This window comes from Ambystoma mexicanum, chromosome 9 (assembly GCF_040938575.1).
Source record: "Ambystoma mexicanum isolate Mex_15411 chromosome 9, UKY_AmexF1_1, whole genome shotgun sequence".
NCBI classification, from domain to species: Eukaryota; Metazoa; Chordata; class Amphibia; order Caudata; family Ambystomatidae; genus Ambystoma; species Ambystoma mexicanum.
Genome location: NC_090931.1, coordinates 867,453,452 through 867,474,282, shown reverse-complemented (window position 1 = coordinate 867,474,282; position 20,831 = coordinate 867,453,452). Strand labels below are relative to the sequence as shown.

Genomic DNA, 20,831 nt, shown 5'->3' with positions numbered 1-20,831 from the left:
TTTCTACCTGAGATTGTATCGAATGAACATTTAGACTCTGAAAATTGTGCTTCCAGCCTTCTATCCTCTACCTCTTCCTGGCAAGAAAGAGGAAAGATTTCATAGACTCGATCCAAGGAGAGCTCTAAGCTTTTATGTTTCCAGAATGGCAAAGTTGCGACAGCATGACCAGCTTTTTATTGGTTATACAGGAGACAAATTAGGTCTGTCAGTTACCAAACAAACTCTATCCAGATGCACCATATTGGCTATTTTTGGAGTGCTATAGGCTAGATGGGAAAGATCTCACAGAAGGCTTAAGGGGTCATTCCACTGGGAGCATGGCAACTTCCTCTGCACTTCAGAGGGGAGTTCCGATAAAGGATATCTGCGAGGCAGCTAACTGGTCCACCATCCCCACGTTTACAAAACACTATTGTTTAGACACCTCTAACAATGAGGGAAGATTTGGGAAGGCAGTCCTATGCTCCATTCTTGACAAACATTAACTCTCAAATTCTTACTCCCTCCTCCAAAAGAACTTAATACTGCTTTGGGAGACTATCATAAAATGGGGAATACGTGGGAGGACACTATCCATTCGAAGAACAAGTTATTTACCCCTGGTAATGTTCTTTCGACTGAATGTTCCTCCCACGTATTCCTCATCGTCCTCCCAACCTACCCCACTGTAGAATTTCCAAGCTTTATCCTTTGTACTGTTTTAAGGTCAGATAATTAAAGGCACTTGTCAATAGTGGTAATTCTGTATATCGGTGGTGAAAAAACAGAACTGAAGGAAACAGGCGCTGCGTGTGGTATATGTACTCGACGATGACGTCAGCCGAGATGGAAGCCCTCGAAGGAATCGGCTCGACAATCAACACACAGCGTCCTCTGCTGAGAAGAAAAATGTTTTCCGAAGCAGCTTGAGCTGGAAACAAAGATATCATAATATGAGGAATATGTGGGAGGAACATCCAGTCGAAACAATATTACCAGGGGTAAGTAACTTGTTCTTCTGTCTGATCTTTGACTAAACTTTCAGATAACCAATGCCAGTCCTCTCCGCTAGTGCCATGCAGCCCTCCCTCATCCTGTGAAGAAACAAATCTATACACCTCACAACCTACTAGACCTTTCTTCTCCATATTGGAAGCCAAAATGACCTACTTTCCCCTGTCTTTCTGAGGGTGACCACTTAAAGAGGTCATAGCCCATAACCTGTAAGGCTTCTGTCTCACTCAACAGAAGATCATAGAAGGTTTTAGATTTCACATGGAGGAACACTATATCTGACCAATGTATGCTTGCCAATACATCCAATACATTTCTTCTGTTCAACAAGACTTGATAAGTGGAAGTTATAATCAGCTCTAACACCAAAATCCCAAACACTTCATCTTGATCAAGGGGAGACCAATTACAAATGGGTCGAGCTGCACATAGATTTCCAAGATGAACTTTTTGTGCCCCTTCACCCTTCTCCTGTGGGTAAGCGATATCTTTATGAATGGTTAACGGTTGGCCAACATGGAGGTCAGATAGACGTTCCAATAGTAGGAGAGCTGCCTCTAAAATATCCATACAGTCCCCAACAAGAGTAACTTAGTCGATACCATCATCTTCATGGAAGGAAATGGTATACATGCAGTCCTCCAGATCCTGAACACTTGTCCTCCGTAGAAATGGAATAATCATGCCCTTCCTTTGATTCACAGCTGTCCTCAATACCGAAGAAGGTAAGACCTTGGACTTCAGCCATTTCTCAAGTTCCTTTTTGTTCCTTGGGGAAAACTCCACCTTCAATTTAATAATCTCCCCCTAACGTCCTCTTGAACTGACGACAATTAAACTCCTAACTTACGCAGGAACTTCTATGAGCCACAGTTTTTATTGACTTTCCCAGATTTCTTAATTTTTTATTTCATCAGAACCTGACTTCCTCTTTCTTTATAAGGACATAAACCGAGAATTTGCTTTGTCAGGCTTTTCCCATCTTCTTTCCTTCGCCCTCTTTGTTTTATTATTGCTCATTGAGAATCTCTCCACTACACCAATGTGCCCCTGATGGTCTGGCCGAATGCTCACTTTTGACCTCTCCTCAGAAGATGTGGAGGTTCAACACTGATCACCTTCTCCACACCCAAATCCATAATTCTTAAAGATGGAGTCACACCCAGACACATTTCCCATTCTTCATGTTCTCCAATAATGTTTTTTAAAACTTTATTTGTAAACCGGTTCACATCACAGCAAGCCAAAATTGACCAACACAATGACATTATGAGCAGAGAACATCAACAAGTCATTCCACTAATCAATAAAGCTGTGCAAAAATAAAAGATATGAGAAATATGGAGGCGAAAGATCTGCTGTAGGCGAAACCGTTCTTGAACAGCACAGGTCATAAGCAACATATTTCAGAAAACACTACCAATGGTGCCTGGCTGACAACATCACAAAGTATTCCAACTCTATATGACAGCACCATGCTCAACCATTTGTCAGAAGTTGGTGCCAAAGGGCTAGCCCAGAGCATTAAAATACACCTGTTAGCCAGCAGCAAACATATGGACAAGTTTCCTCGCTCCTTTAGAAATTCCCAGAAGCCACCCAAACAAGCAGCAGAGAATATCCTTGGGAACGTCCTGATAGATCATGCAACCTGTCATTTCGTAACACCTGCTGACAAAATTGCAACAGAGCAGGGCATTTCCAAAGAACATGGAGAAACTCAGCATTTACTACTCTACATCTGGGACCACACCTATCGGCGGCTCCATCAAATTTTGCTTGAATCACTGGAGATGGTTATTCCTGATGGAGTACTTTTTTATTGTATAAGGTTGAATCTCAAATTGATCGCCACTTTTCGGGTATACATGCACATGTATTGCCACAGTTTATCCCCAAGCTCCTGGCCTACATCTGCAACCTAAATGTTTGGTGTCATGCTCCTGGAATGAAATCAAAATTCAGGCACTCTGCAACTATGAGATCATCACAGCATCAATATTTGATGTTAGCGTCCCAGAAAAGCTATAGCTTCCACTACTTTGAAACAAAGTTCTATGTGAACCATGTTCTGGGTGACCTAACAATTATTTTCACTGTTTTGAGGCTATCTCTGAATTTAATACAGAAACATTTGCAGTGCATATGGAAAGTATTTGTGATCTAGACCAGCAAGCGACCTCTGCAGGAGCAGTGTATCTTTATGAGATCCAGGTGCAGCCTGTATTCTCAGGCTCAAATCTCAGTAGAGCAGCCCATAATCCTTTCAAACTGTATATCAGGAGTACCACTAAACTGAGTAATATTAACACCTTATTGTCATAGGAACCTGATATAACAAGGTATAAAAACAATGTGATTTCTTTGATGTGTCTGGTAATTTTGAGCAATGTGAATTCCTTGTAAAAAAATATTCATCTTCCATCCAGAGAACTATATTCACCACATCTACTGGCATCAATTCGGGGAAACTGAAGATTAACAAAAGGACCATCCATACACTTCACATAAGAATAGTTCTAGAACTAAGGAACTTATTAAAAACAAGATTTTCAAGTTTAACTAATACCTTAAGCAAATATCGCCCATCTCTGTGATGTTTGGGTGCCATATTCTGGTTGAGCACTTCACCTTGGGAGGCTGCCAAAAAATAAAGAGAGAATGAGATTACTGAGTGTTGCAGGTACCCCTTCAAACAGTGATGCAAGGGAATGCGTTTAATCATCCACGTCTGAAAAGACACAGCATCTAGAGTTCAGTAAAGACTGTCGACATTCAACCACTAATATATTTCATGATCTGCTAGAATGTTCCTTACCAATGCCCATCCCAAATCTTTGACTGAAAAACTCTTTCATCTTAATAACAAATATATTTGGACAACTTCCAATGAGGCACTGAAGGAGCACAAATCGGGTAAACTGTCTCTTATCCGTGCACATATCACACACACAGACTACCACCGACTCATTGTCAACAATGCAGCAAACACCTCTTTTCCACAGGTACTACTCGCGTGTCCTTTTTGAAACACATTGATCAAAAGACTGATGCATCTTCATATTTGGCGTCCAGGAGGTCGACACTCGAGGTGTCGATGGCTTCTCCTTCGACTTTGGCCACCAGGGCGTCTATGCGCACTCTTTGGGCTTGTCTTATGGGTTTCTTTCAGCATTGTTGATGACGATTTTTTGTGTGCCACAGAGGCTTTCTCTCGACTTGAGGGAATAGATCGCTTTCGAAGAAGAGTTTCCACGGCCGAGTCTGAAGACTCACGGCTCCTGTGCTTCCCAGATGTTCTGACTGGGGTATTGCCTCTAGGTGTTGCCGAGGGGGCAAGGCCGCGTTCTCGAAACACCATCATACTAACTCTAAATTCTTCCCATTGAGTGGGGGTATTATGTTTTGAGGGACAAACAACCCGTTCATGTGAACTGGATGAGGAAGTGGACGGCGACCTATGGCGCCTCTTTTTGCCATGCCTCGAAAGGCGATGAATGATGTGACCCACTTCGCGAACGGGAGCGTTTAGGTTTTTTATGGCGAGGAGAGGATGGCCTCGACTCGTCAGAGGATTTATGTTTGGAGGGGGTAATAGATTTTTTAGGCTTAGCTCTTTCCAACTTCCCTCTTCGCTCGGTCAAGACCTTGGCCGTCATCGACATGCATTTGTCACACTCCGAACACGAATGTTCTGGTCCAAGAAACCACAGGAAGATCCTGTGTGGGTCCGTCACTGACATTTTAGCACTGCAGTCCCAGCACTTTTAAAATCTGGACTTGGGAGTAGATGGAGCTGATGAAGAAGCCATCTCGTCGAAAAGGAACAAGTTACTTTACCTGTAACTGTTGTTCTCCAGCAAGGGTCTGGCATGGATTCACATGCTCATGAATATTCCCCGTCGTCAGGCTGGGAATCCTCGGTAAAGAAAAAATCAGTATCAGTTTTGTTTCTGATCTGACTTTCGTAGTAGTAACCAATCATTGATTTCTGCGTCATACTGACCACAGCCAATGACTGCCCTCTCCCTAAGCCCCGCCTCTGGCAGCCATCCTCAGATTTGGTAGCACGTGAAGTGGCAGTATGACCAAGAGAAGAGCCGCAGAGGGGTAGGAGGGAGGGTTCGCATGTGAATCCATGCCAGACCCATGCTGGAGAACAACAGTTACAGGTAAGTAACTTGTTCCTTCTCCAGCATGGGGTCTGGCATGGATTCACATGCTCATGAATAAGAGAATACATAGCAGTACACACATGCACAACCACGGGAGGAGGCAACGGGCTAAACATTAAGCAATACAACAACTCAACATTAAGCATCTCCTACCTCCTCACCAGGCTCACCTTAGGCGAGCAGGTTGCGCAGCACTGCTTGGCCGACCCTGGACTCCTCCCTGGAATCCTGGTCGACGCAGTAGAATTTCGTGAAGGTGTGCGTCGACCTCCACGTAGCAGCCCTGCAGATGTCCAGCAGGGGCACACCAGATAGGAACGCCGTGGTAGCTGCGATCGCTCTGGTGGAATGGGCTCTCGGACGGCCGGGCAGCGGTCAGTTTGCCAACCGATGACAGTACATGATACAGCCGGAGAGCCATCTGGAAATGGAAGCCTTTGAGAGAGCCTTCCCCTGATTGACAGGTCCAAAGGTCACAAAAAGTTGTGATGTCTTCCGAAAGCTCTTTGTGCGGTCCACGTAGAACTTCAGCGCTCTAGCCACATCCAGCGAGTGCAAAGTCTTTTCAGCCGGCGACGAAGGCGATGGGAAGAAAACAGGCAACACCAAGGGTTCGTTGAGGTGGAAGTCAGACGGCACCTTGGGCATGAAGGAGGGGTGCGTCCTGAGCACTACCCTCGTGTCGTGAAAAGTAAAGCACGGGGGCTTGCAGGAAAGGGCCTGGATCTCTCCCACTCGTTCGGAGGTGATGGCCACAAGGAACGCTGTTTTCCACGACAAGAACTTCAACAAAGCTGAGTGCAGAGGCTTGAACGGAGGTCCCATGAGCTTGGTCAGCACCACGTTGAGCTCCCACGCCGGGGCCGGCGCCTTCACCGGCGGAACGATCTGAACAGTCCCTTCATGAATTCCTTCACCAGACGATGAGACCACAAGGACGTCCGTCCCGTGGTTCTGGTGTATCGGGAGATCGCAGCAAGATGAATCTTGATGGAAGCGTGCGCTAGTCCAGCCTTGGTCAGCGTCAGTAGGTACGGCAGTACTTGCGGAGCCGTAATCCGTAGAGGGTTAATCTTCTGTGCGTGGCACCATACAGAGAACCTCTTCCATTTGTGTCCGTAGCATTTAAGAGTTGAGGACGCCCTGGCCTTTGCAAGAACCTCTCTGCAGTCGGCCGGTATGTCGTAACCTCCAAACTCTAGCGCTGCAGGAGCCAGGCCTGCAAGTTCAGCGACTTCGGGTTGTGATGGAGGATGGCGCCTCCTTCCCTGGAGAGAAGATCCGCGTCCACTGGCAGCTTGATTGACGGGGACGCCGACAAGTCCAGTGGTCCGGGAACCATATCTGCCTCAGCCACGCGGGTGCGACGAGTATCATCCTGCACCGTGACCTCTTGAGCTGGTTGATGAGCCAGATCAGTAAAGGCAAAGGAGGGAACGCGTACAGAAATAGGCCCTCCCAGGGGAACGGGAAAGCATCGCCCATGCTCCTCAGCTGAGGAAACCTGCTGGCGAACCTCCGGCACTTGGAGTTCGTCGCCGTCGCGAACAGAACGATCTGAGGTGTGCCCCAGCATCGGAAGAGGCGGTCCACTAGATCCTGTCATAGTTCCCACTCGTGGCACGAGCGCAGCTCTCTGCTGAGCGAGTCGGCGATGGTGTTTTTTATTCCTGCCAGATGAAACGGCACCAGAAACATCCCTTGGCCGACGGCCCAATGCCGCAGATCCTGCGCCTCCTTGGACAGGGCTGGGGATCTGGTACCGCCCTGCTTCCTGATGTAGAACATGGTGGTGGTGTTGTCGGTGAAGATCCTCACCACCTTGCCCTTGAGGGATGGAAGTAAGGACCTGAGGGCCCAAAACACTGCACGGAGCTCCAGGACGTTGATATGGAGGGATTTCTCCGTCGGAAGCCAAAGGCCTCTCGCGTGCAGATTTTCGGTGTGCGCTCCCCACCCTTCCAGGGAGGCATCCGTGGTCACTGTCTTCTGGTGGCCCGGGGTCTGGGAGTCCATGCCCGCCGTCAGATGCGCGCGGGTGCCCCACCACCGGATCGTTCGCCGGAAACTCTGGTCGAGTGTGATCCTGTCCTCGAAGCTGCCCGTCGTCTGGACCCAGCGAGCGTCCAGGAACTCCTGCAACGGGCGCATCCGAAGCCTGCACAGGCGGATGAGATAAATGCAAGAAGACATCATTCCGAGGAGGGATTTGATGGACCTCACCTTGGCCGCGTCCGCAACCAGCATCCGCTGCACCTTGCCCAAGATGGCCCTCGTTCTTTCCTCCGACGGCGAGGCCAGAAGCGCCACTGTGTTGAGTTTCGCTCCCAGAAACAGTGCGTCTTGTGCGGGCACCAGGTGGGACTTGGCGTAGTTCATGGAGAATCCCAGGTCCGTGAGTAGTTGGACGGTCCTCGCCGTGTGTTCCTCGGCGAGCTCCCTTGTCTTTGCTCGGATGAGCCAGTCGTCCAGGTAGGGGTAGACGTGGATACCCTCCAGGCGCAGCCGCACCGCCACCGGTGCGAGGCACTTGGCGAACACCCTGGGTGCCGACCTCAATCCGAAGGGAAGGGCTCCGAACTGGTAGTGCTGCCCTTGGACCACGAATCTGAGAAACTTTCGGTGTCCCCCTAGGATGGGGATATGGAAGCAAGCAGCCTCCAAATCCAACGACGACAGGAAATCGCCCTCCTCCAGCTGACCCAGGACGTGCTGGAGGGTGACCATCCGGAACTTCTGCGCCTTGATGAATTTGTTCAGTTGTCGTAGGTCCAGGAAGGGACGCCATCCTCCTGTCTTCTTCTTCACGAGGAAGTATCTTGAGTAAACTCCGGAGCCCCGAAGCCTCTTTGGGACGAGCTCGATGGCGCCTTTCTTGCGCATCGCCTTTACCTCCAAGAAAAGTTGAGGGACGTGATGTTCCTTCCTGGCCACGGGGGGGACGCGCGGGCACTACTTTAGAAACTGGAGCGCGTGACCCTGTCCAGCACCCAACGGTCAGTGGAGATGGACTCCCACACGCCGACGAAGTTCGCCAGCCGGCCTCCCACTGGGGTGCTTCGGTGGGGGCCCGACCCCACAGCTGGTTCAGTCCTGCTTCGATGAGGCTTTGCCGCCTTGTCCTCCCTGGCGACGATGGCGGGGTCCCCCCCGACTTGCCTCGTCCCCTGTAGGCTTCCTGTGATGATGAACGGGCCGCTTGACAGTAGGTGGAATATCCGCCGCCGGAACCTTTGGAGGCACCCTGCTTGCCTCCGGTGCTCCGAAAGGGCGGCCGTCGTTGCTGGAGAACACCAAGAGCCCGGGCCGTCTCTGTGTCCGCCTTGATGGCTTGCAGGGAATCGTCCACTGTTTTCCCAAACAGGTTGTTCCCGTCGAACGGCATGTCCAAAACTCTGGTCTGCACGTCCTGCCGGAAGTCCGTTGCCTTGAGCCATCCATGCCGTCTAAGGCACACGCCGTTGCAAACTGGCGAAAGCCAGTATCAGCGATGTCTCGCTACCGTAATGGCGTGGTCCGACGCCACTTCCCCTTCCTGCAAGATCTCTAGGGCCTCAGCCCTCTTGTCGTCCGGTAGGAAGTCCAGCAGGGGGGCGATCTTGTACCACAACTCACTTTCGTAGCGTGCTACGATAGCCAAGGCGTTGGCAGCCTTAATCGTCGTTGCTGCTGATGAGATGACTCTGCGTCCCATCGTGTCCAATTTCTTTACCTCGCCGTCCGAGGGGGGGGGGGGTTGACGTGGAGGCCGATGCCCCCACCCCGCTTTCTTCCTGGCTGCCGCGGAGACGACCGAGTCCAAGGGGGCCGCGTCCGGGACCCGGTACTTCTTCCCGTACCGATCCCTTCTCGCAGGCGTTGTGGATGGGTTCTTGAGGAGGGAGAGACCCTCATCCCAGATATCGTCTAGAAGAGGTACAGCGAGGACCGTCTTCCTCTTGGTCTCGCGCCGTTGATAAAGGAAGCCTTCCTTCTTCTTCTCTTCCAGGCACAGCTGGAAAAGCTCGGATGCCCTGGCGATCATGGCATGAAACGATCCAATCTCGTCGGGCGGGGAAGCCCGGGGAGGAGGTGACGACGGAGGATCCTCGCCGTAAACTTCGTCGTCTGTGACCGTTGCGGCCGTGTCCGTCCCCGTGTCATCCCCCGTGTCATCCCCCCGGGTTGTGAAACGGGGAGGAGGGCTGAGACGGGCGCGATGGTTGAAAAGGAGGTGGAGGATGAATCCTTCTTCTCTTAGGAGGAGGGCTCCCAGAAGGGCCCAGCTCCAGGTCCCCCGTCGGGAGCAGTTCCTCCGTCGGTGGTAACGGCAATCTCGTCCTTATCTCCGAGCATAAGGACTGTATAGCCAACAAAATGTCTTGCGGCACTGGTTGAGGGGGTTCCGACGGGTGGACAGGAGCCTCGTCGGTACCCTCGACGTTCTCGTCGTCCCACTCGTGGGGGTCCCTCCCGACGGGCTGGTCTTCCTCCACGCCAATGCCGTGGCTTAAGACTTCGATCAGCTCCTCTTCAGAGGTTGAGGCCGAATCCATGATGGCCTCCTGCCCCCCCTTTTTCTTCTCCGTCTGAGGTTTCACGGGGGTCCTGTCGATGGGCTTGAAAGAGGACTCCCTCGGCGGTGGCAGGGAGACTCTGGGCCCCGAGGTCGCCTCCACTGGTGTAGCCTCCACAAGCTGAGCCAGGGCCGCCGTGACTGTCTCGATAGAGGCCTTGGCCGGGTGGATCAAGACTTTCGCCACCTTAGGTGCGCTCACCGCCTTCTCCTTAGGGGGGGTGGTCACCGCCTCGCTCCCCCTCCGAATTGGCCTTCGAGCTCGACCGGGGCCTCTCCAGAAGCTTCGCCGGGTGCTCGGACTTCCTCTTACCCGAGCCAGAGCGTTGGCTCGTGGTTGATGGCGCCGGGGAGGTTGCGCCCTGCCTGGCAACCGAAGAGCCCGACCGTTCGGCGTTCCCGGTGCCCGCGGACTGGCGGTGCTTGGCCTTCTGTTGGGCCCCCGTCGCCGGGGCACCCTCAAAGGTCTTAGAAGACCGCTCAGACGACTTCTTCTTTTTCTCTCCTGACGGGCTCTTCCATTCCAGCCAGTTGACTAGACGCAGATGGTGGTCCTTCATAGTCCGCTCCGGCATGTTCCCGCAAAACGGACAGTCCTTCTCCACGTGCGTCTTGTCCTCATGCAGGCAGTAGAGGCAAAGGGAGTGTTCGTCCTCCTTGAAGACATTCTGAAGCTGGCATGCAGGGCAGACCCTGAACAGCATCCCGGGCATCGAACTTCCCTTCTCCTGGGCCATGTCCGAGATGGGCCTGAGAAAGTTCTGGAGTTCTCCAAAAGCGTGGCTCGACGAAATCTTCACCCTTGAGGGGCGTAGAAGAATCCGACACGGGTTCCCGTTGATCAGATATAGAAACGGTGGAGCTTGAGGCTCTTTTGACCGAAAAAGAGAGTAATTTTCCTATGAAAAAAGCACGAAAACGCACTAAAGCTCGAGAGCAATAGCACGAGGATCTCAACACTTGAACGTGCGGTAAAAATCTGAGGATGGCTGCCAGAGGCGGGGCTTAGGGAGAGGGCAGTCATTGGCTGTGGTCAGTATGACGCAGAAATCAGTGATTGGTTACTACTACGAAAGTCAGATCAGAAACAAAACTGATACTGATTTTTTCTTTACCGAGGATTCCCAGCCTGACGGGGAATATTCATGAGAATGTGAATCCATGCCAGACCCCATGCTGGAGAACTTGAAGTTATTTTCTAAGAAACTTGAAGAAAATCCAAGTCTCACACGGAAGCAATCGTTACGTTACTGAAGCTGTGAAGCACAGAAAAACTGAACTGAGTAACGGGTGTTGCGCGCGCTACTTCTAGCTGTGATGATGTCGACACCAGGTAGGAGGCCACCGAGAGACATCGACTCGACAGGCATCAACGCACAGCGCCCTCAACTGAAAAAATATTTCCGAGGCAGCAAGCTGGATATTAGGAAATATCAAAGATAAGCAAAACGTGGGAGGACACAATCCATTCAAAGTTGTTTTTACTAAATGTTAACTAAGACTTGTGGTATTTCTTCTTGGACAACTGGAATTTGTGTCAAAGCAAAGTGGCAGGGAATGACATTGATTCTATTTTGAGGAAGTGGAAAGACTTATTTCACCAAGAAGAGAAGCTTTCTATGTTGTTGAAACTTTGGTTGACATAACTTTACTTTGACACTGAAGAAGCCAAGAACCAAATTGAGAGTATTACAAACTTGGATTGCCTTGTTTCTTTTGTTGAACATTGAAGTTGAATATACCTTAAAATATGGGGAGGAGAGGGGCGTGGCTCAGAGCTGCCACGATCGGTATGACTCCATAGGTTCTCCTGTCTGGCGCGATGCATCGAGTGGAATATCGCCAAGCCTTTGCCCCGATTATGCCTATAATTTGAAGGCACGCTGTGGGAACAGCTACCGCAGATTTCGCCCAAGTACGGTCCAGTTTCGGTGCCGGATTGCCGAGATGCAAGTCGAAAACGCTGGCGAAGCCCACGTGGCAAGAAAATGGCGGACATCAGCCGGCGTCTCAACCGCTAGCTCTGAGGGGGAGGTGCAGGCAAGATAGAAGAGGCCTGGCCACCGAATAATCCTGTCCTATGTCACCGCGTAGACCTATTACTCGCAGCTGTCTGGCCTTCTCCTCTGGCCCATCAGGAACCTGAGCACCCGTGGGGCACACAGAGTGGAGTGCTTTCTGACAAGCGGCGATCTGATCCCACTCTACAGTGGCCCCGGGTTCCCATTGTCCCACCTAACTACACCATCAGCTGTCGCGGACCTCAGCAGGTACCGCCGAGACATGAGGAGCTAAGATGCCGACCTGCAGCCTGAGGAGAAGAGCCCGGGGGTCCCGACAGCCCACATCCACCCATCTGCAGAACAGCATCCAGATCCCCTACATTGTCCTTTCCACAACCAACTGAGGGTTGATGGGGACCTAACCATCGAAGCAACCCACTACCATAATACAGCAACGGGGCTGGGAGACTCCAGACCAGCAAAAGCACCCTATTCTCCCAAGAACCGGAGCCCGCTCTGCATTCCCGGATGTTCTTCCCCCCCCTCTCACCAGCAGGATCTCCCCCACAAACCGATCCCCCCCTCATCTGGGGGGCACTTCCTTGCTGACCCTATGAGCCTGAAGCACTAGAGACATTATTCTTCAGCCCTGTCAAGTGAAGCACTGTGATCACTGAGGCGCACTCCATCATTGCTACTGCCAAACGCTTGCCTACGCGGGGAACAGAGGATCAGTAAGCCGGCACCACCTTAAGCACCAGCAGGGTCCAGCTCCCTGGACCCCCAATCCTCCCTTTCCCCCGGAGTGAAGGGCACTAGAGAAGATCGCACAAGGAGGGTACAGAGGTGACTCACATTCCACGCAACCACAAGTATCAACCCCAGGCGAAATCGCCAAAAGAGTGAAGCCGTCCAGACAGACAGCCATTGCAGCCCTGATGAGTGGCACAACCATGGAAAAAAGCCGGAGGGGGGACTTGTCAGGAGAACCAGCAACCAGTTCCAACCACAGCTCAGAAGGCCTTGACCCAGCAAACTCAGCCACAAAATCTGATTCACAAGACCTAATGGCTGCACTAACGAAGGAGATTAAAAAAGGCACAGAGGAGGTCACGAAAAAGATCAACTCTCTCGATAAGAGAGTAGTAGCGGTGGAACATTGTGCTGCCCGAGATTGAAACTGAGCTGTGTGACCAGAAATTTGAGTAGGAGCAGGGACAGGACAGAATTATAGCCCTCTAAGCGAGATGCGACCTACTAGAAGCAAAACAAGAGGATGCAGAAAACCGGTCCCGGCAAAATAACATCCACCTGCGGAGCTATGTGTCGGACTTGTTCAGGTTCATAATAACTCTTCCGGACATCTCACCAATGGAATTGGATCTGGTCCAAAGAACGAACCCAAGACATGCCTCTGCTTCCCCTCCAGATGTCCTCGCTAGAGTACATTTCTTTCAAGTCAAGGAAGAGATCATGCGAGAGGCCAGAACGATGCATCAGATTACCTTCCAGGGATCCACAATCCTCCTCTATCAGGATTTAGCAAACTTCACTCTTCAAAAAGCAAAAGCCATTAGAGGTCACTCACAGAATGGCTGCGCGAAAGTAAGATACAATTAGGAAATGGGGTGGGCACTGCTTTGTTTCTACTTATTCACTTTTCTGCAATCAATTGTGGGGGCTCACCCTTGAGCCTAGGCACTAGGTTCTGAAACAATATCCATACAATAGGGCTGAACAACTTCCAACCCTGGGTGAGCTCGCTCTCACTCCCCTCAACGGGGTTTCAATTCATTCTCATTAGTAATTTATATTTCTTCATTAAGTAATCCACCATTTTTGTTATAATATTTCCAATATTTCAATTGTTTATTTATTCCTAACCAATCAGTGTTTCAAAATTATTGCCAATGCATTTCGGACATCCGTCCATCATCAGGGCTATCAACACTATTTGTTATCAATCAATGATATTCACAACACCATGACCCATTCCCAATGATTCACCCAAACGTGAAATCGTAAAGTAAATGCATGCACATACCAGGTTAAAGTTGTGTTCCATCATGGCGTTCACATCAATATAACAAGTCAAAAAAATACAAAAACATCCATTATAGATCATTGTTGAACCTCATTTCACAATATAATATCATAATATACCAAACGCTTTCTACCTGTTTGGCTTTTCGTCCCCAGAGTGTATGTTCACCTCTGTTGCCAGTATCCTTATCTAGCGCGTATCCTCTGAAACAGATATTTATATATACGTGTATAACTATTTCTTTATCTGTGGTCCCCTTCCTTCAGTATTCCCACTTAGCCTCCTCTTCCGTTGTGCTTACCTCTACTCTCCTGCTCTCCGTACGCGACAGCTATTCAAAAAGAGCTGCCGCCACTCGTAATAGCATTTATCAACACTACTCATTCCCGCGCATGCGCGCTGCTGCGCGCAATGCCGTGATGCGTTTCACTGATCTCCTCCGCGCATGCGTGAATGTGTCTTTTCAACACTTCAGAAATATTATACATATATCTGCTCGTATAACTGTCTGTCTATTTAAGTAAGCTTAACTCTAGGATTCACTGACTCTTTGATTACACAACAACTGTTATTCACTATGAAATCACTCCATTTATACTCGCATAAATAACTTAGATCATGGGGACCCCCGCTCATGCTGTGGTCCAATCATAGAGTCTCTATATTGTGCAGTGTGTGAATGTAAATGTTAATTCTATATCAAACAGCTACCATTATAACCTTGATCACTTTAGTTGGAGAATCCCTAACCCTGGGATCAATACGTACTTACCAATAAGATGGAGTTCACTGTTGGGCAGCGATTAGCTGCCTCACGTCCCACAGGGAAATTAACCCCTGCGGGACATACTGTGAACTCCAACATTAGACACATTATTGCAATTGACTCCATTGTTAAGTAGTGTTAAGCTGCCTTAAGTTCCACAGGGCATAAATTCCAGCATTTTTACCAGTCATGATTTTTCTTTACATTTAACAAATCTTTCTTATATAGCACACATATTTTTCATCATAGAAAACACATAAAATTCAACTCCTCATTAATGCCCCCTCGTCTCAGGGAGTCAAGCCGGTCGATCCAAAACGATTCTCGTTGATTCAATCTTCTTCCCAAATCCTTATGTGCATTGTTCTGTCTAATGGCCTCCAAGACTTGAATCCTCATCTGGCTGATGTTATGCTTCATTGTGTTCCAATGTCTGGCTACTGCCGAATTCGGATTGTTATTTCGAATACACGATCTATGTTCGTTCCATCGCAACTTGCCAGGTCTCTTAGATTGTCCAACATAGTAGATGCCACACGGACATTTAATACTGTATACTATGTTCGAAGTGTCACATGTTGCATATCCCTTAAGTTTTATTTTTTCACCTGCGCGAAAGGAAGATTCCATACCAGTAGGGATTCCCAACATCCGTGAGATTCACCTGGGAGGGGGCTCAGCAACAAATCCACTCACCAAAGGAAGCGGATAAGTTCATGGGCATCGACGGAGGAAGCGGAGAGTCTCAGTTGGAGGGGACAACCCATGCAGCCCCCAGAAAACAAACAGCGGCACCGTGGACAAAAGTCAACAGAAGGGGAAGGGATCTGCAGTCCTCCCTGGAGAGAGCCCAACTCAGGATGAATAAAATTAACATTGCTTGTCATTCACAATCCGCGGGTTCCCAAATGTGAACTCGGATATCACTATGAGTACAGTTCCAGATCCGGGGAACGGGGAACCTCTTGGGGTTGGCAATGGAAAGCACTTGGAGAAATCACAAGAGCAGGCCATCCCATAAACTAGATTGCAGTTGCTATGACATAGTTCAGTTTCTACGACGGGGTCAGTTGGCCACTTTATCGGTGCGTTCGCGCCACCAGTTACCCATTTTTGGTAGGATAATTTCTTCCCTACTAGGTTCTGGGGGTGGATGGGGAGGGGCGGGGCATGGGGAGGGGAAAAGTTAAAATCACTGACAGACCGGATACATCTTTTCCGTCTCCTCAATCAGCTAAACACTATACATCAACACACACGCCTACGCTAGGGCCACACGACCGCAATGCTCCACACTCAAATGGTCCGTGAATGACAGGGGGCACAGAGCTCATGAAAGTCACCACTGATTGTCCTGGGCTGACATAAACGAAGTCGTAATCCTCACTTGGAACGTCCAAGGCCTAAACTCTCCAAGGAAACGTAGGTCAGTGGAGCACAGATTGGGGCAGTTGTCAGGAGACATTGTTCTCCTCCAAGAAACCCACTTACTGCAGGTAGACGAACACCAAGTCAGATTCAACAGATATGAAAAAGTATACTTTGCCACATCTGGGGAGAAGAAAAGGTGAGTAGCAATCCTGCTGAGTGAAAGGGTTCCCCTAACAAAGATCATGGTGAGGAGAGACCCGGGGGGCGCTTCCTCTTACGAAAGGGGCTATTTGCGGAGCTACCTATCACCGCTGTCACACTTTACGGGCCCAACTGTTCTCAAAGCAAGTTCATCTCCAAACAAATCCCGAGCATCTTAACATTCAAGGAGGGACATCTGATTATAGGCGGGGACTTCAACATGGTACCAGATCCCCAACCAGACAAGACCCTGCCTCCCTCTACCTCTGACTTTGCGCAAATGCTGTCCCAGGCAAAACTGCTCAGGGAAACCAAACGGTTGATGCTTGGAGGTTAGCAAATGGGGCATTGAGAGTCTACACCCACTACTCCTGCGCACATAAAGGGTACTCAAGAATAGACCTTGTATTAGTCTCCGGGATCCTATACCCCTGTCTAAACAAAATAGAGATCGACACCTGCATGATATCTGACCATGCCCCGGTAACCATAGATCTCAGCATATCAGGACAAAGGCACCCTCCTCAGAGGGGTTGGAAATTGAATGATTCCATACTGCTAGACGACTGCATCAGAAGGGAAATCAGCGAAACAATAACTAATTACTTTAGGGAGAACATGACCGCTGACTCACCCGCACACATCGTATGGGATGCTATGAAAGCAGTGGTTAGAGGGGCCCTAATCAGCTCAGGGGCAGAACAGAGACAGGTCTCAAATATTGCAGCAGACAAACTTGAGGAAAAGGTCAAGTTCTGGGAGACGGAGTTGAAAGCCTGTGGTTCTAGGAAAACCGAAAGGGCCCTGAAGAAAGCCAAAATAGTCTTGGAAATGCACTGGGCTGATCGCACAGCCAAATCATTAGCCTTCACAAAACAGTTTTACTATAGCAAAGGGAATAAAGCTAATCGGGTGCTAGCATACAAACTAAAAAAGTTACATAGCAGGAACAATATCCTTAAACTGATAGGGGCTGATGGCAAAGCTCTATACAAAGAGGCGGATAAAATCGGGCAACTGGTACGATACCATAAAGCAATAATGACCGGGCAACCCACACCTCTAACCGACCTACCAGAGTACCCACAACCCACCCGACCTCAAAAAGCCCAACTAGCATCCCTAGAATTGCCCGTCATAGCTGAAGAAACCGTCAAAGCCATTAAATCTCTCAAGAACACAGCGCCAGGCCCGGACGGCTTATCTACAAAATTCTATAAAAGGTACGCGAGTATCCTAGCCCCACACATGTCAGCTCTGTTTAACTCCTACTTGGAATCCAGATCGGTCACAAAATCAATGGCAGAGGCACTCACAGTTCTACTTCATAAGACGGGGAAAGACCCAGAGCAGGCCACATCTTATCGCCGATAACCCTAATGAACGACGGGAAAATCAAAGATCCTGGCATGCAGGCTGGGGGCGACTCTCCCGAACATAATAGGTCAGGACCAAATGGGATTTAAACCAGGGAGGGGGGACTCATGAAAACATTAGTTGCACGATATACCTCATTGAAAGCGCCCATAGGATGGGGGTAGGAATGGCAGCCATATCACTAGACACACACAAAGCCTTCAACCGTGTGGATTGGGGGTATATTCGGAGCGTGTTGGAGCACTACGGCTTCGGCCCCAACTTTATAACATGGGTAATGGGCAATTACCAAACACCCACCACGCAGCTCCGGGTCAATAGCACCAGATCGGAAGCAATAAACTTAACTAGGGGAACTCGGCAGGGTTGTCCCCCCTCGCCTCTGATTTTCGCTCTATCCCTGGAGCCGAGGATAAAGGGGCTCACTGTGGGAGACCATGAATACAAAATTGCTCTTTACGCGGACGATGTTCTGGTAACGGACCTGACGGCCCCCCTTGGGTCCCTTTTGGGCGAAAATCAAAAGAGTTTGGGGTGGTCTCCGGGTTCAGGGTTAACCTTGACAAATCCTCAGCGCTAGCAATCAATCTCTCCAAGTAGCAAAGAGATAGCCTTAGTCCTCTAATGCCAATCCCCTGGGAGAAAGAAGCTATTGGATACTTCGGGGTGCAGATCACCGAAGATCCATCACGCCTGTACTCAAGCAGCTTCCCGCAGCTGCTCTGCGAATTCCGCAAAGACCTAAAGCGCTGGAAGGCCCAGGAAATCTCCTGGTTCGGGCGGATCACAGCTATAAAAATGAATCTAATCCCCAGGTGGCTGTATCACTGCACAGAGCTTCCGGTCCACATCCCGAGCTCTGACCTGATCTCCTTGCAGAGGAAAATACAAGAACTTGTCTGGGGGGGGGGGGGAGGGGGGGCACGAATAGAGAAGAAAATCATGGTACGCGGGAGGGCTCAAAGGGGGTTGGGAGTCCCTGATGTATGCAAGTACCCCCACGCAGCACAACTCTCCCATGCATACACCTTGGTTTCAGGCGGAGGATCGCCCGCTGTGGAACGAGTTGGAGGAGGCCTGGTGCCCAGTTCCCCCATCAGACCTCTCGCACCTGCCAAACATAAAACCTCAGATAAAGGGGAGCCCCTTGACTGCAACAAGCACAACTGCCCGCAGCTCGAAAGCTGCAGCACGGAAATTGGGCACTCGGGTACATTAGGCCCACTCACCCCCATTTGGAACAACCACTAATTCTCACCAGGTAATCCACCGCTTGGCTTTGAATCTTGGATAGAAGGGGGACTGTTAAAAGTTATGGATTTCCTAGAGGATGGTTCCTCCATAACGTTCGAGAGATGTAAGGCAAACTTCGGGGTGGGTGAACGGGAAAGGTTCCACTATGCTCAGATTCGGCACTGGTTGTCCCACAGGGGAGTCAGGGACAAAAACGTTAAGAGACTTGACAGCTTTGGAACTTTCTCTAACATCCCCAACCAAGAGAGGAAGGATCTTGGCGCTCTATCAGCTCCTGGACAGAACAGATCCCTCTAAAAAAGATATATGCTTGAATGGGTGAAAGACCCGGGCCGGGAAATAGATGTAGAGGATTGGGGGGAAATCTGGACTAGACTACATAAAAGCACACAATGTATTATGAACAGAGAAGCGGGCTATAAACTCTGCTACAGATATTACGTCACTCCAGATCCACTAAACAAGGCTAACCCTAAAATTCCTGCGGACTGCTGGCGGGGGTGCTCCGCCCAAGGTACTCTATTCCACATGGTCTGGTCCTGCCCGAAAGCAGAGGGATACTAGAGAGAGGTAATGGACCACATCAAGGCAATCACCGGACTATCCATCCCCTGGGACTCTGGCATAATTATCTTGGGTGAAACGGGGGAGGTGGGCTCCCGCTCTCAGGCCTTATCCCCCGCCTGTGTACGCACCTCCTGCTGGCAGCAAAGATTGCGCTTTGGTAAAACGCAGACAGACCATCGGCCGCACTATGGTGGTCCAAATGCTGGGAGATCGCTGTTGCAGAAAAGGACACAGCAATTTGCTTGGGTTTACTGAACAATGCCCTAAATGTATGGGCCCCATTTATGGGCTACGCAGAAAAGTTCCCTGCTCTTAATCGAAGATCCCCATTAACGAGATGGCTTCAAGGCAGTGCGAACTATTAAATCAATGAGCATTGGAGGAGACCTCAGTGCACATGGGGCATCTTAAGACGGTGAGAATGCGCACAGACACAGACATATCAGAACAGTGCCATATCCACCGAAACAGCCCTAGCCTATTGCGTGAAATGTATTGTCATTATTACTGAATATTGCATTCTTGTGGTTGTGTTTTCTCACAAAATCCAATAAAGTGGGCCTCATTACGACCTTCGCGGACTGGGTTAACGGCCTCCGCTAATAGAGGCGGACCCGTTAAACCCGTTCCGCGAAATTACGAGGTCTCCTTGCGGGACCCGGTAAGGACGCCTGGTAAAACCAGGCGTCCTTACTGGGTCACACGAGGGGAAGAGGGAGCTAACAATGGGCCGGTCGTAATCGGCCGATTGTTGGCTCCCTCTCCCATTCCCATTGAGCCCTATGGGGGCTTAGATGGGAATGGGGAAGGTCCGGGCCCGGGTTCCCAGAGGGAGGAATTACCGGGCCCTGCGAACTCGGAATGGCCCGGTAATTCCCCATTCTGGGAACCCGGTAAAGGAGCCCGGTTTGGTGGCAGCCATGGAGCTAATAGCTCCATGGTTACCGCCAAACTCGTAATGAGGCCCAGTGTCTTTTAAAAAGTATATATATATATATATATATATATGGGGAAGGGAAATTCACCCATGTCACCAAGAGAAACTGTGAATATCACTGTGATGTTATTATGAACTGCCATATATTTTCTTTATCTATTTGATGTTTAAGTGTGTGTTAGGCAGAATCCTGTGCAGTGCCCTTAGGGACCACTACACACAATTAAGACTACAAGTGGTAATACAAGTTCACCTTTCGTACAAGCCTGTACTACTATGTTAAAGTGGTAGCAGTAGTGGAGCAGCCAGGCTTATCTCAAGAGTATATGAGAAGTAGCAGAGATTACACAAAGGGACCACAATTACTGTGACTCAAGCAAACACCGACTCAGGTTTCAGGTAAAAAATATAAGTACATTTATTTTTAAACCATCTGTAAAACACAACACTTCTAGAAAATTAAAACCATACGTAAAATACACTACAAACCACCAATTCTCTTGGCACAGGATAACCCAGGGTAAGTACCTTATGTTTTGGCGGACCGGTGTGAAACAAAAGACGTTACCGGGAATACATAGGTGA

General features: G+C 49.6%; 1 protein-coding gene across 4 annotated transcripts in view; it reads right to left on the bottom strand.

The window, feature by feature from the left end:
• Window positions 1-20,831, bottom strand: part of UBE2F (ubiquitin conjugating enzyme E2 F (putative)) — a 1,548,845-nt gene that overhangs the window by 741,920 nt on the left and 786,094 nt on the right. For all 4 annotated transcript variants that reach the window (XR_011274699.1, XM_069615950.1, XM_069615951.1 and 1 more), the window contains one exon: window positions 3,566-3,636. Coding sequence is in view for 3 of the 4 variants with exons in the window: in XM_069615950.1 (XP_069472051.1) it covers window positions 3,566-3,636 (71 nt within the window). In the remaining variant the exon portion in view is untranslated. The remainder of the gene's footprint in view (window positions 1-3,565; window positions 3,637-20,831) is intronic.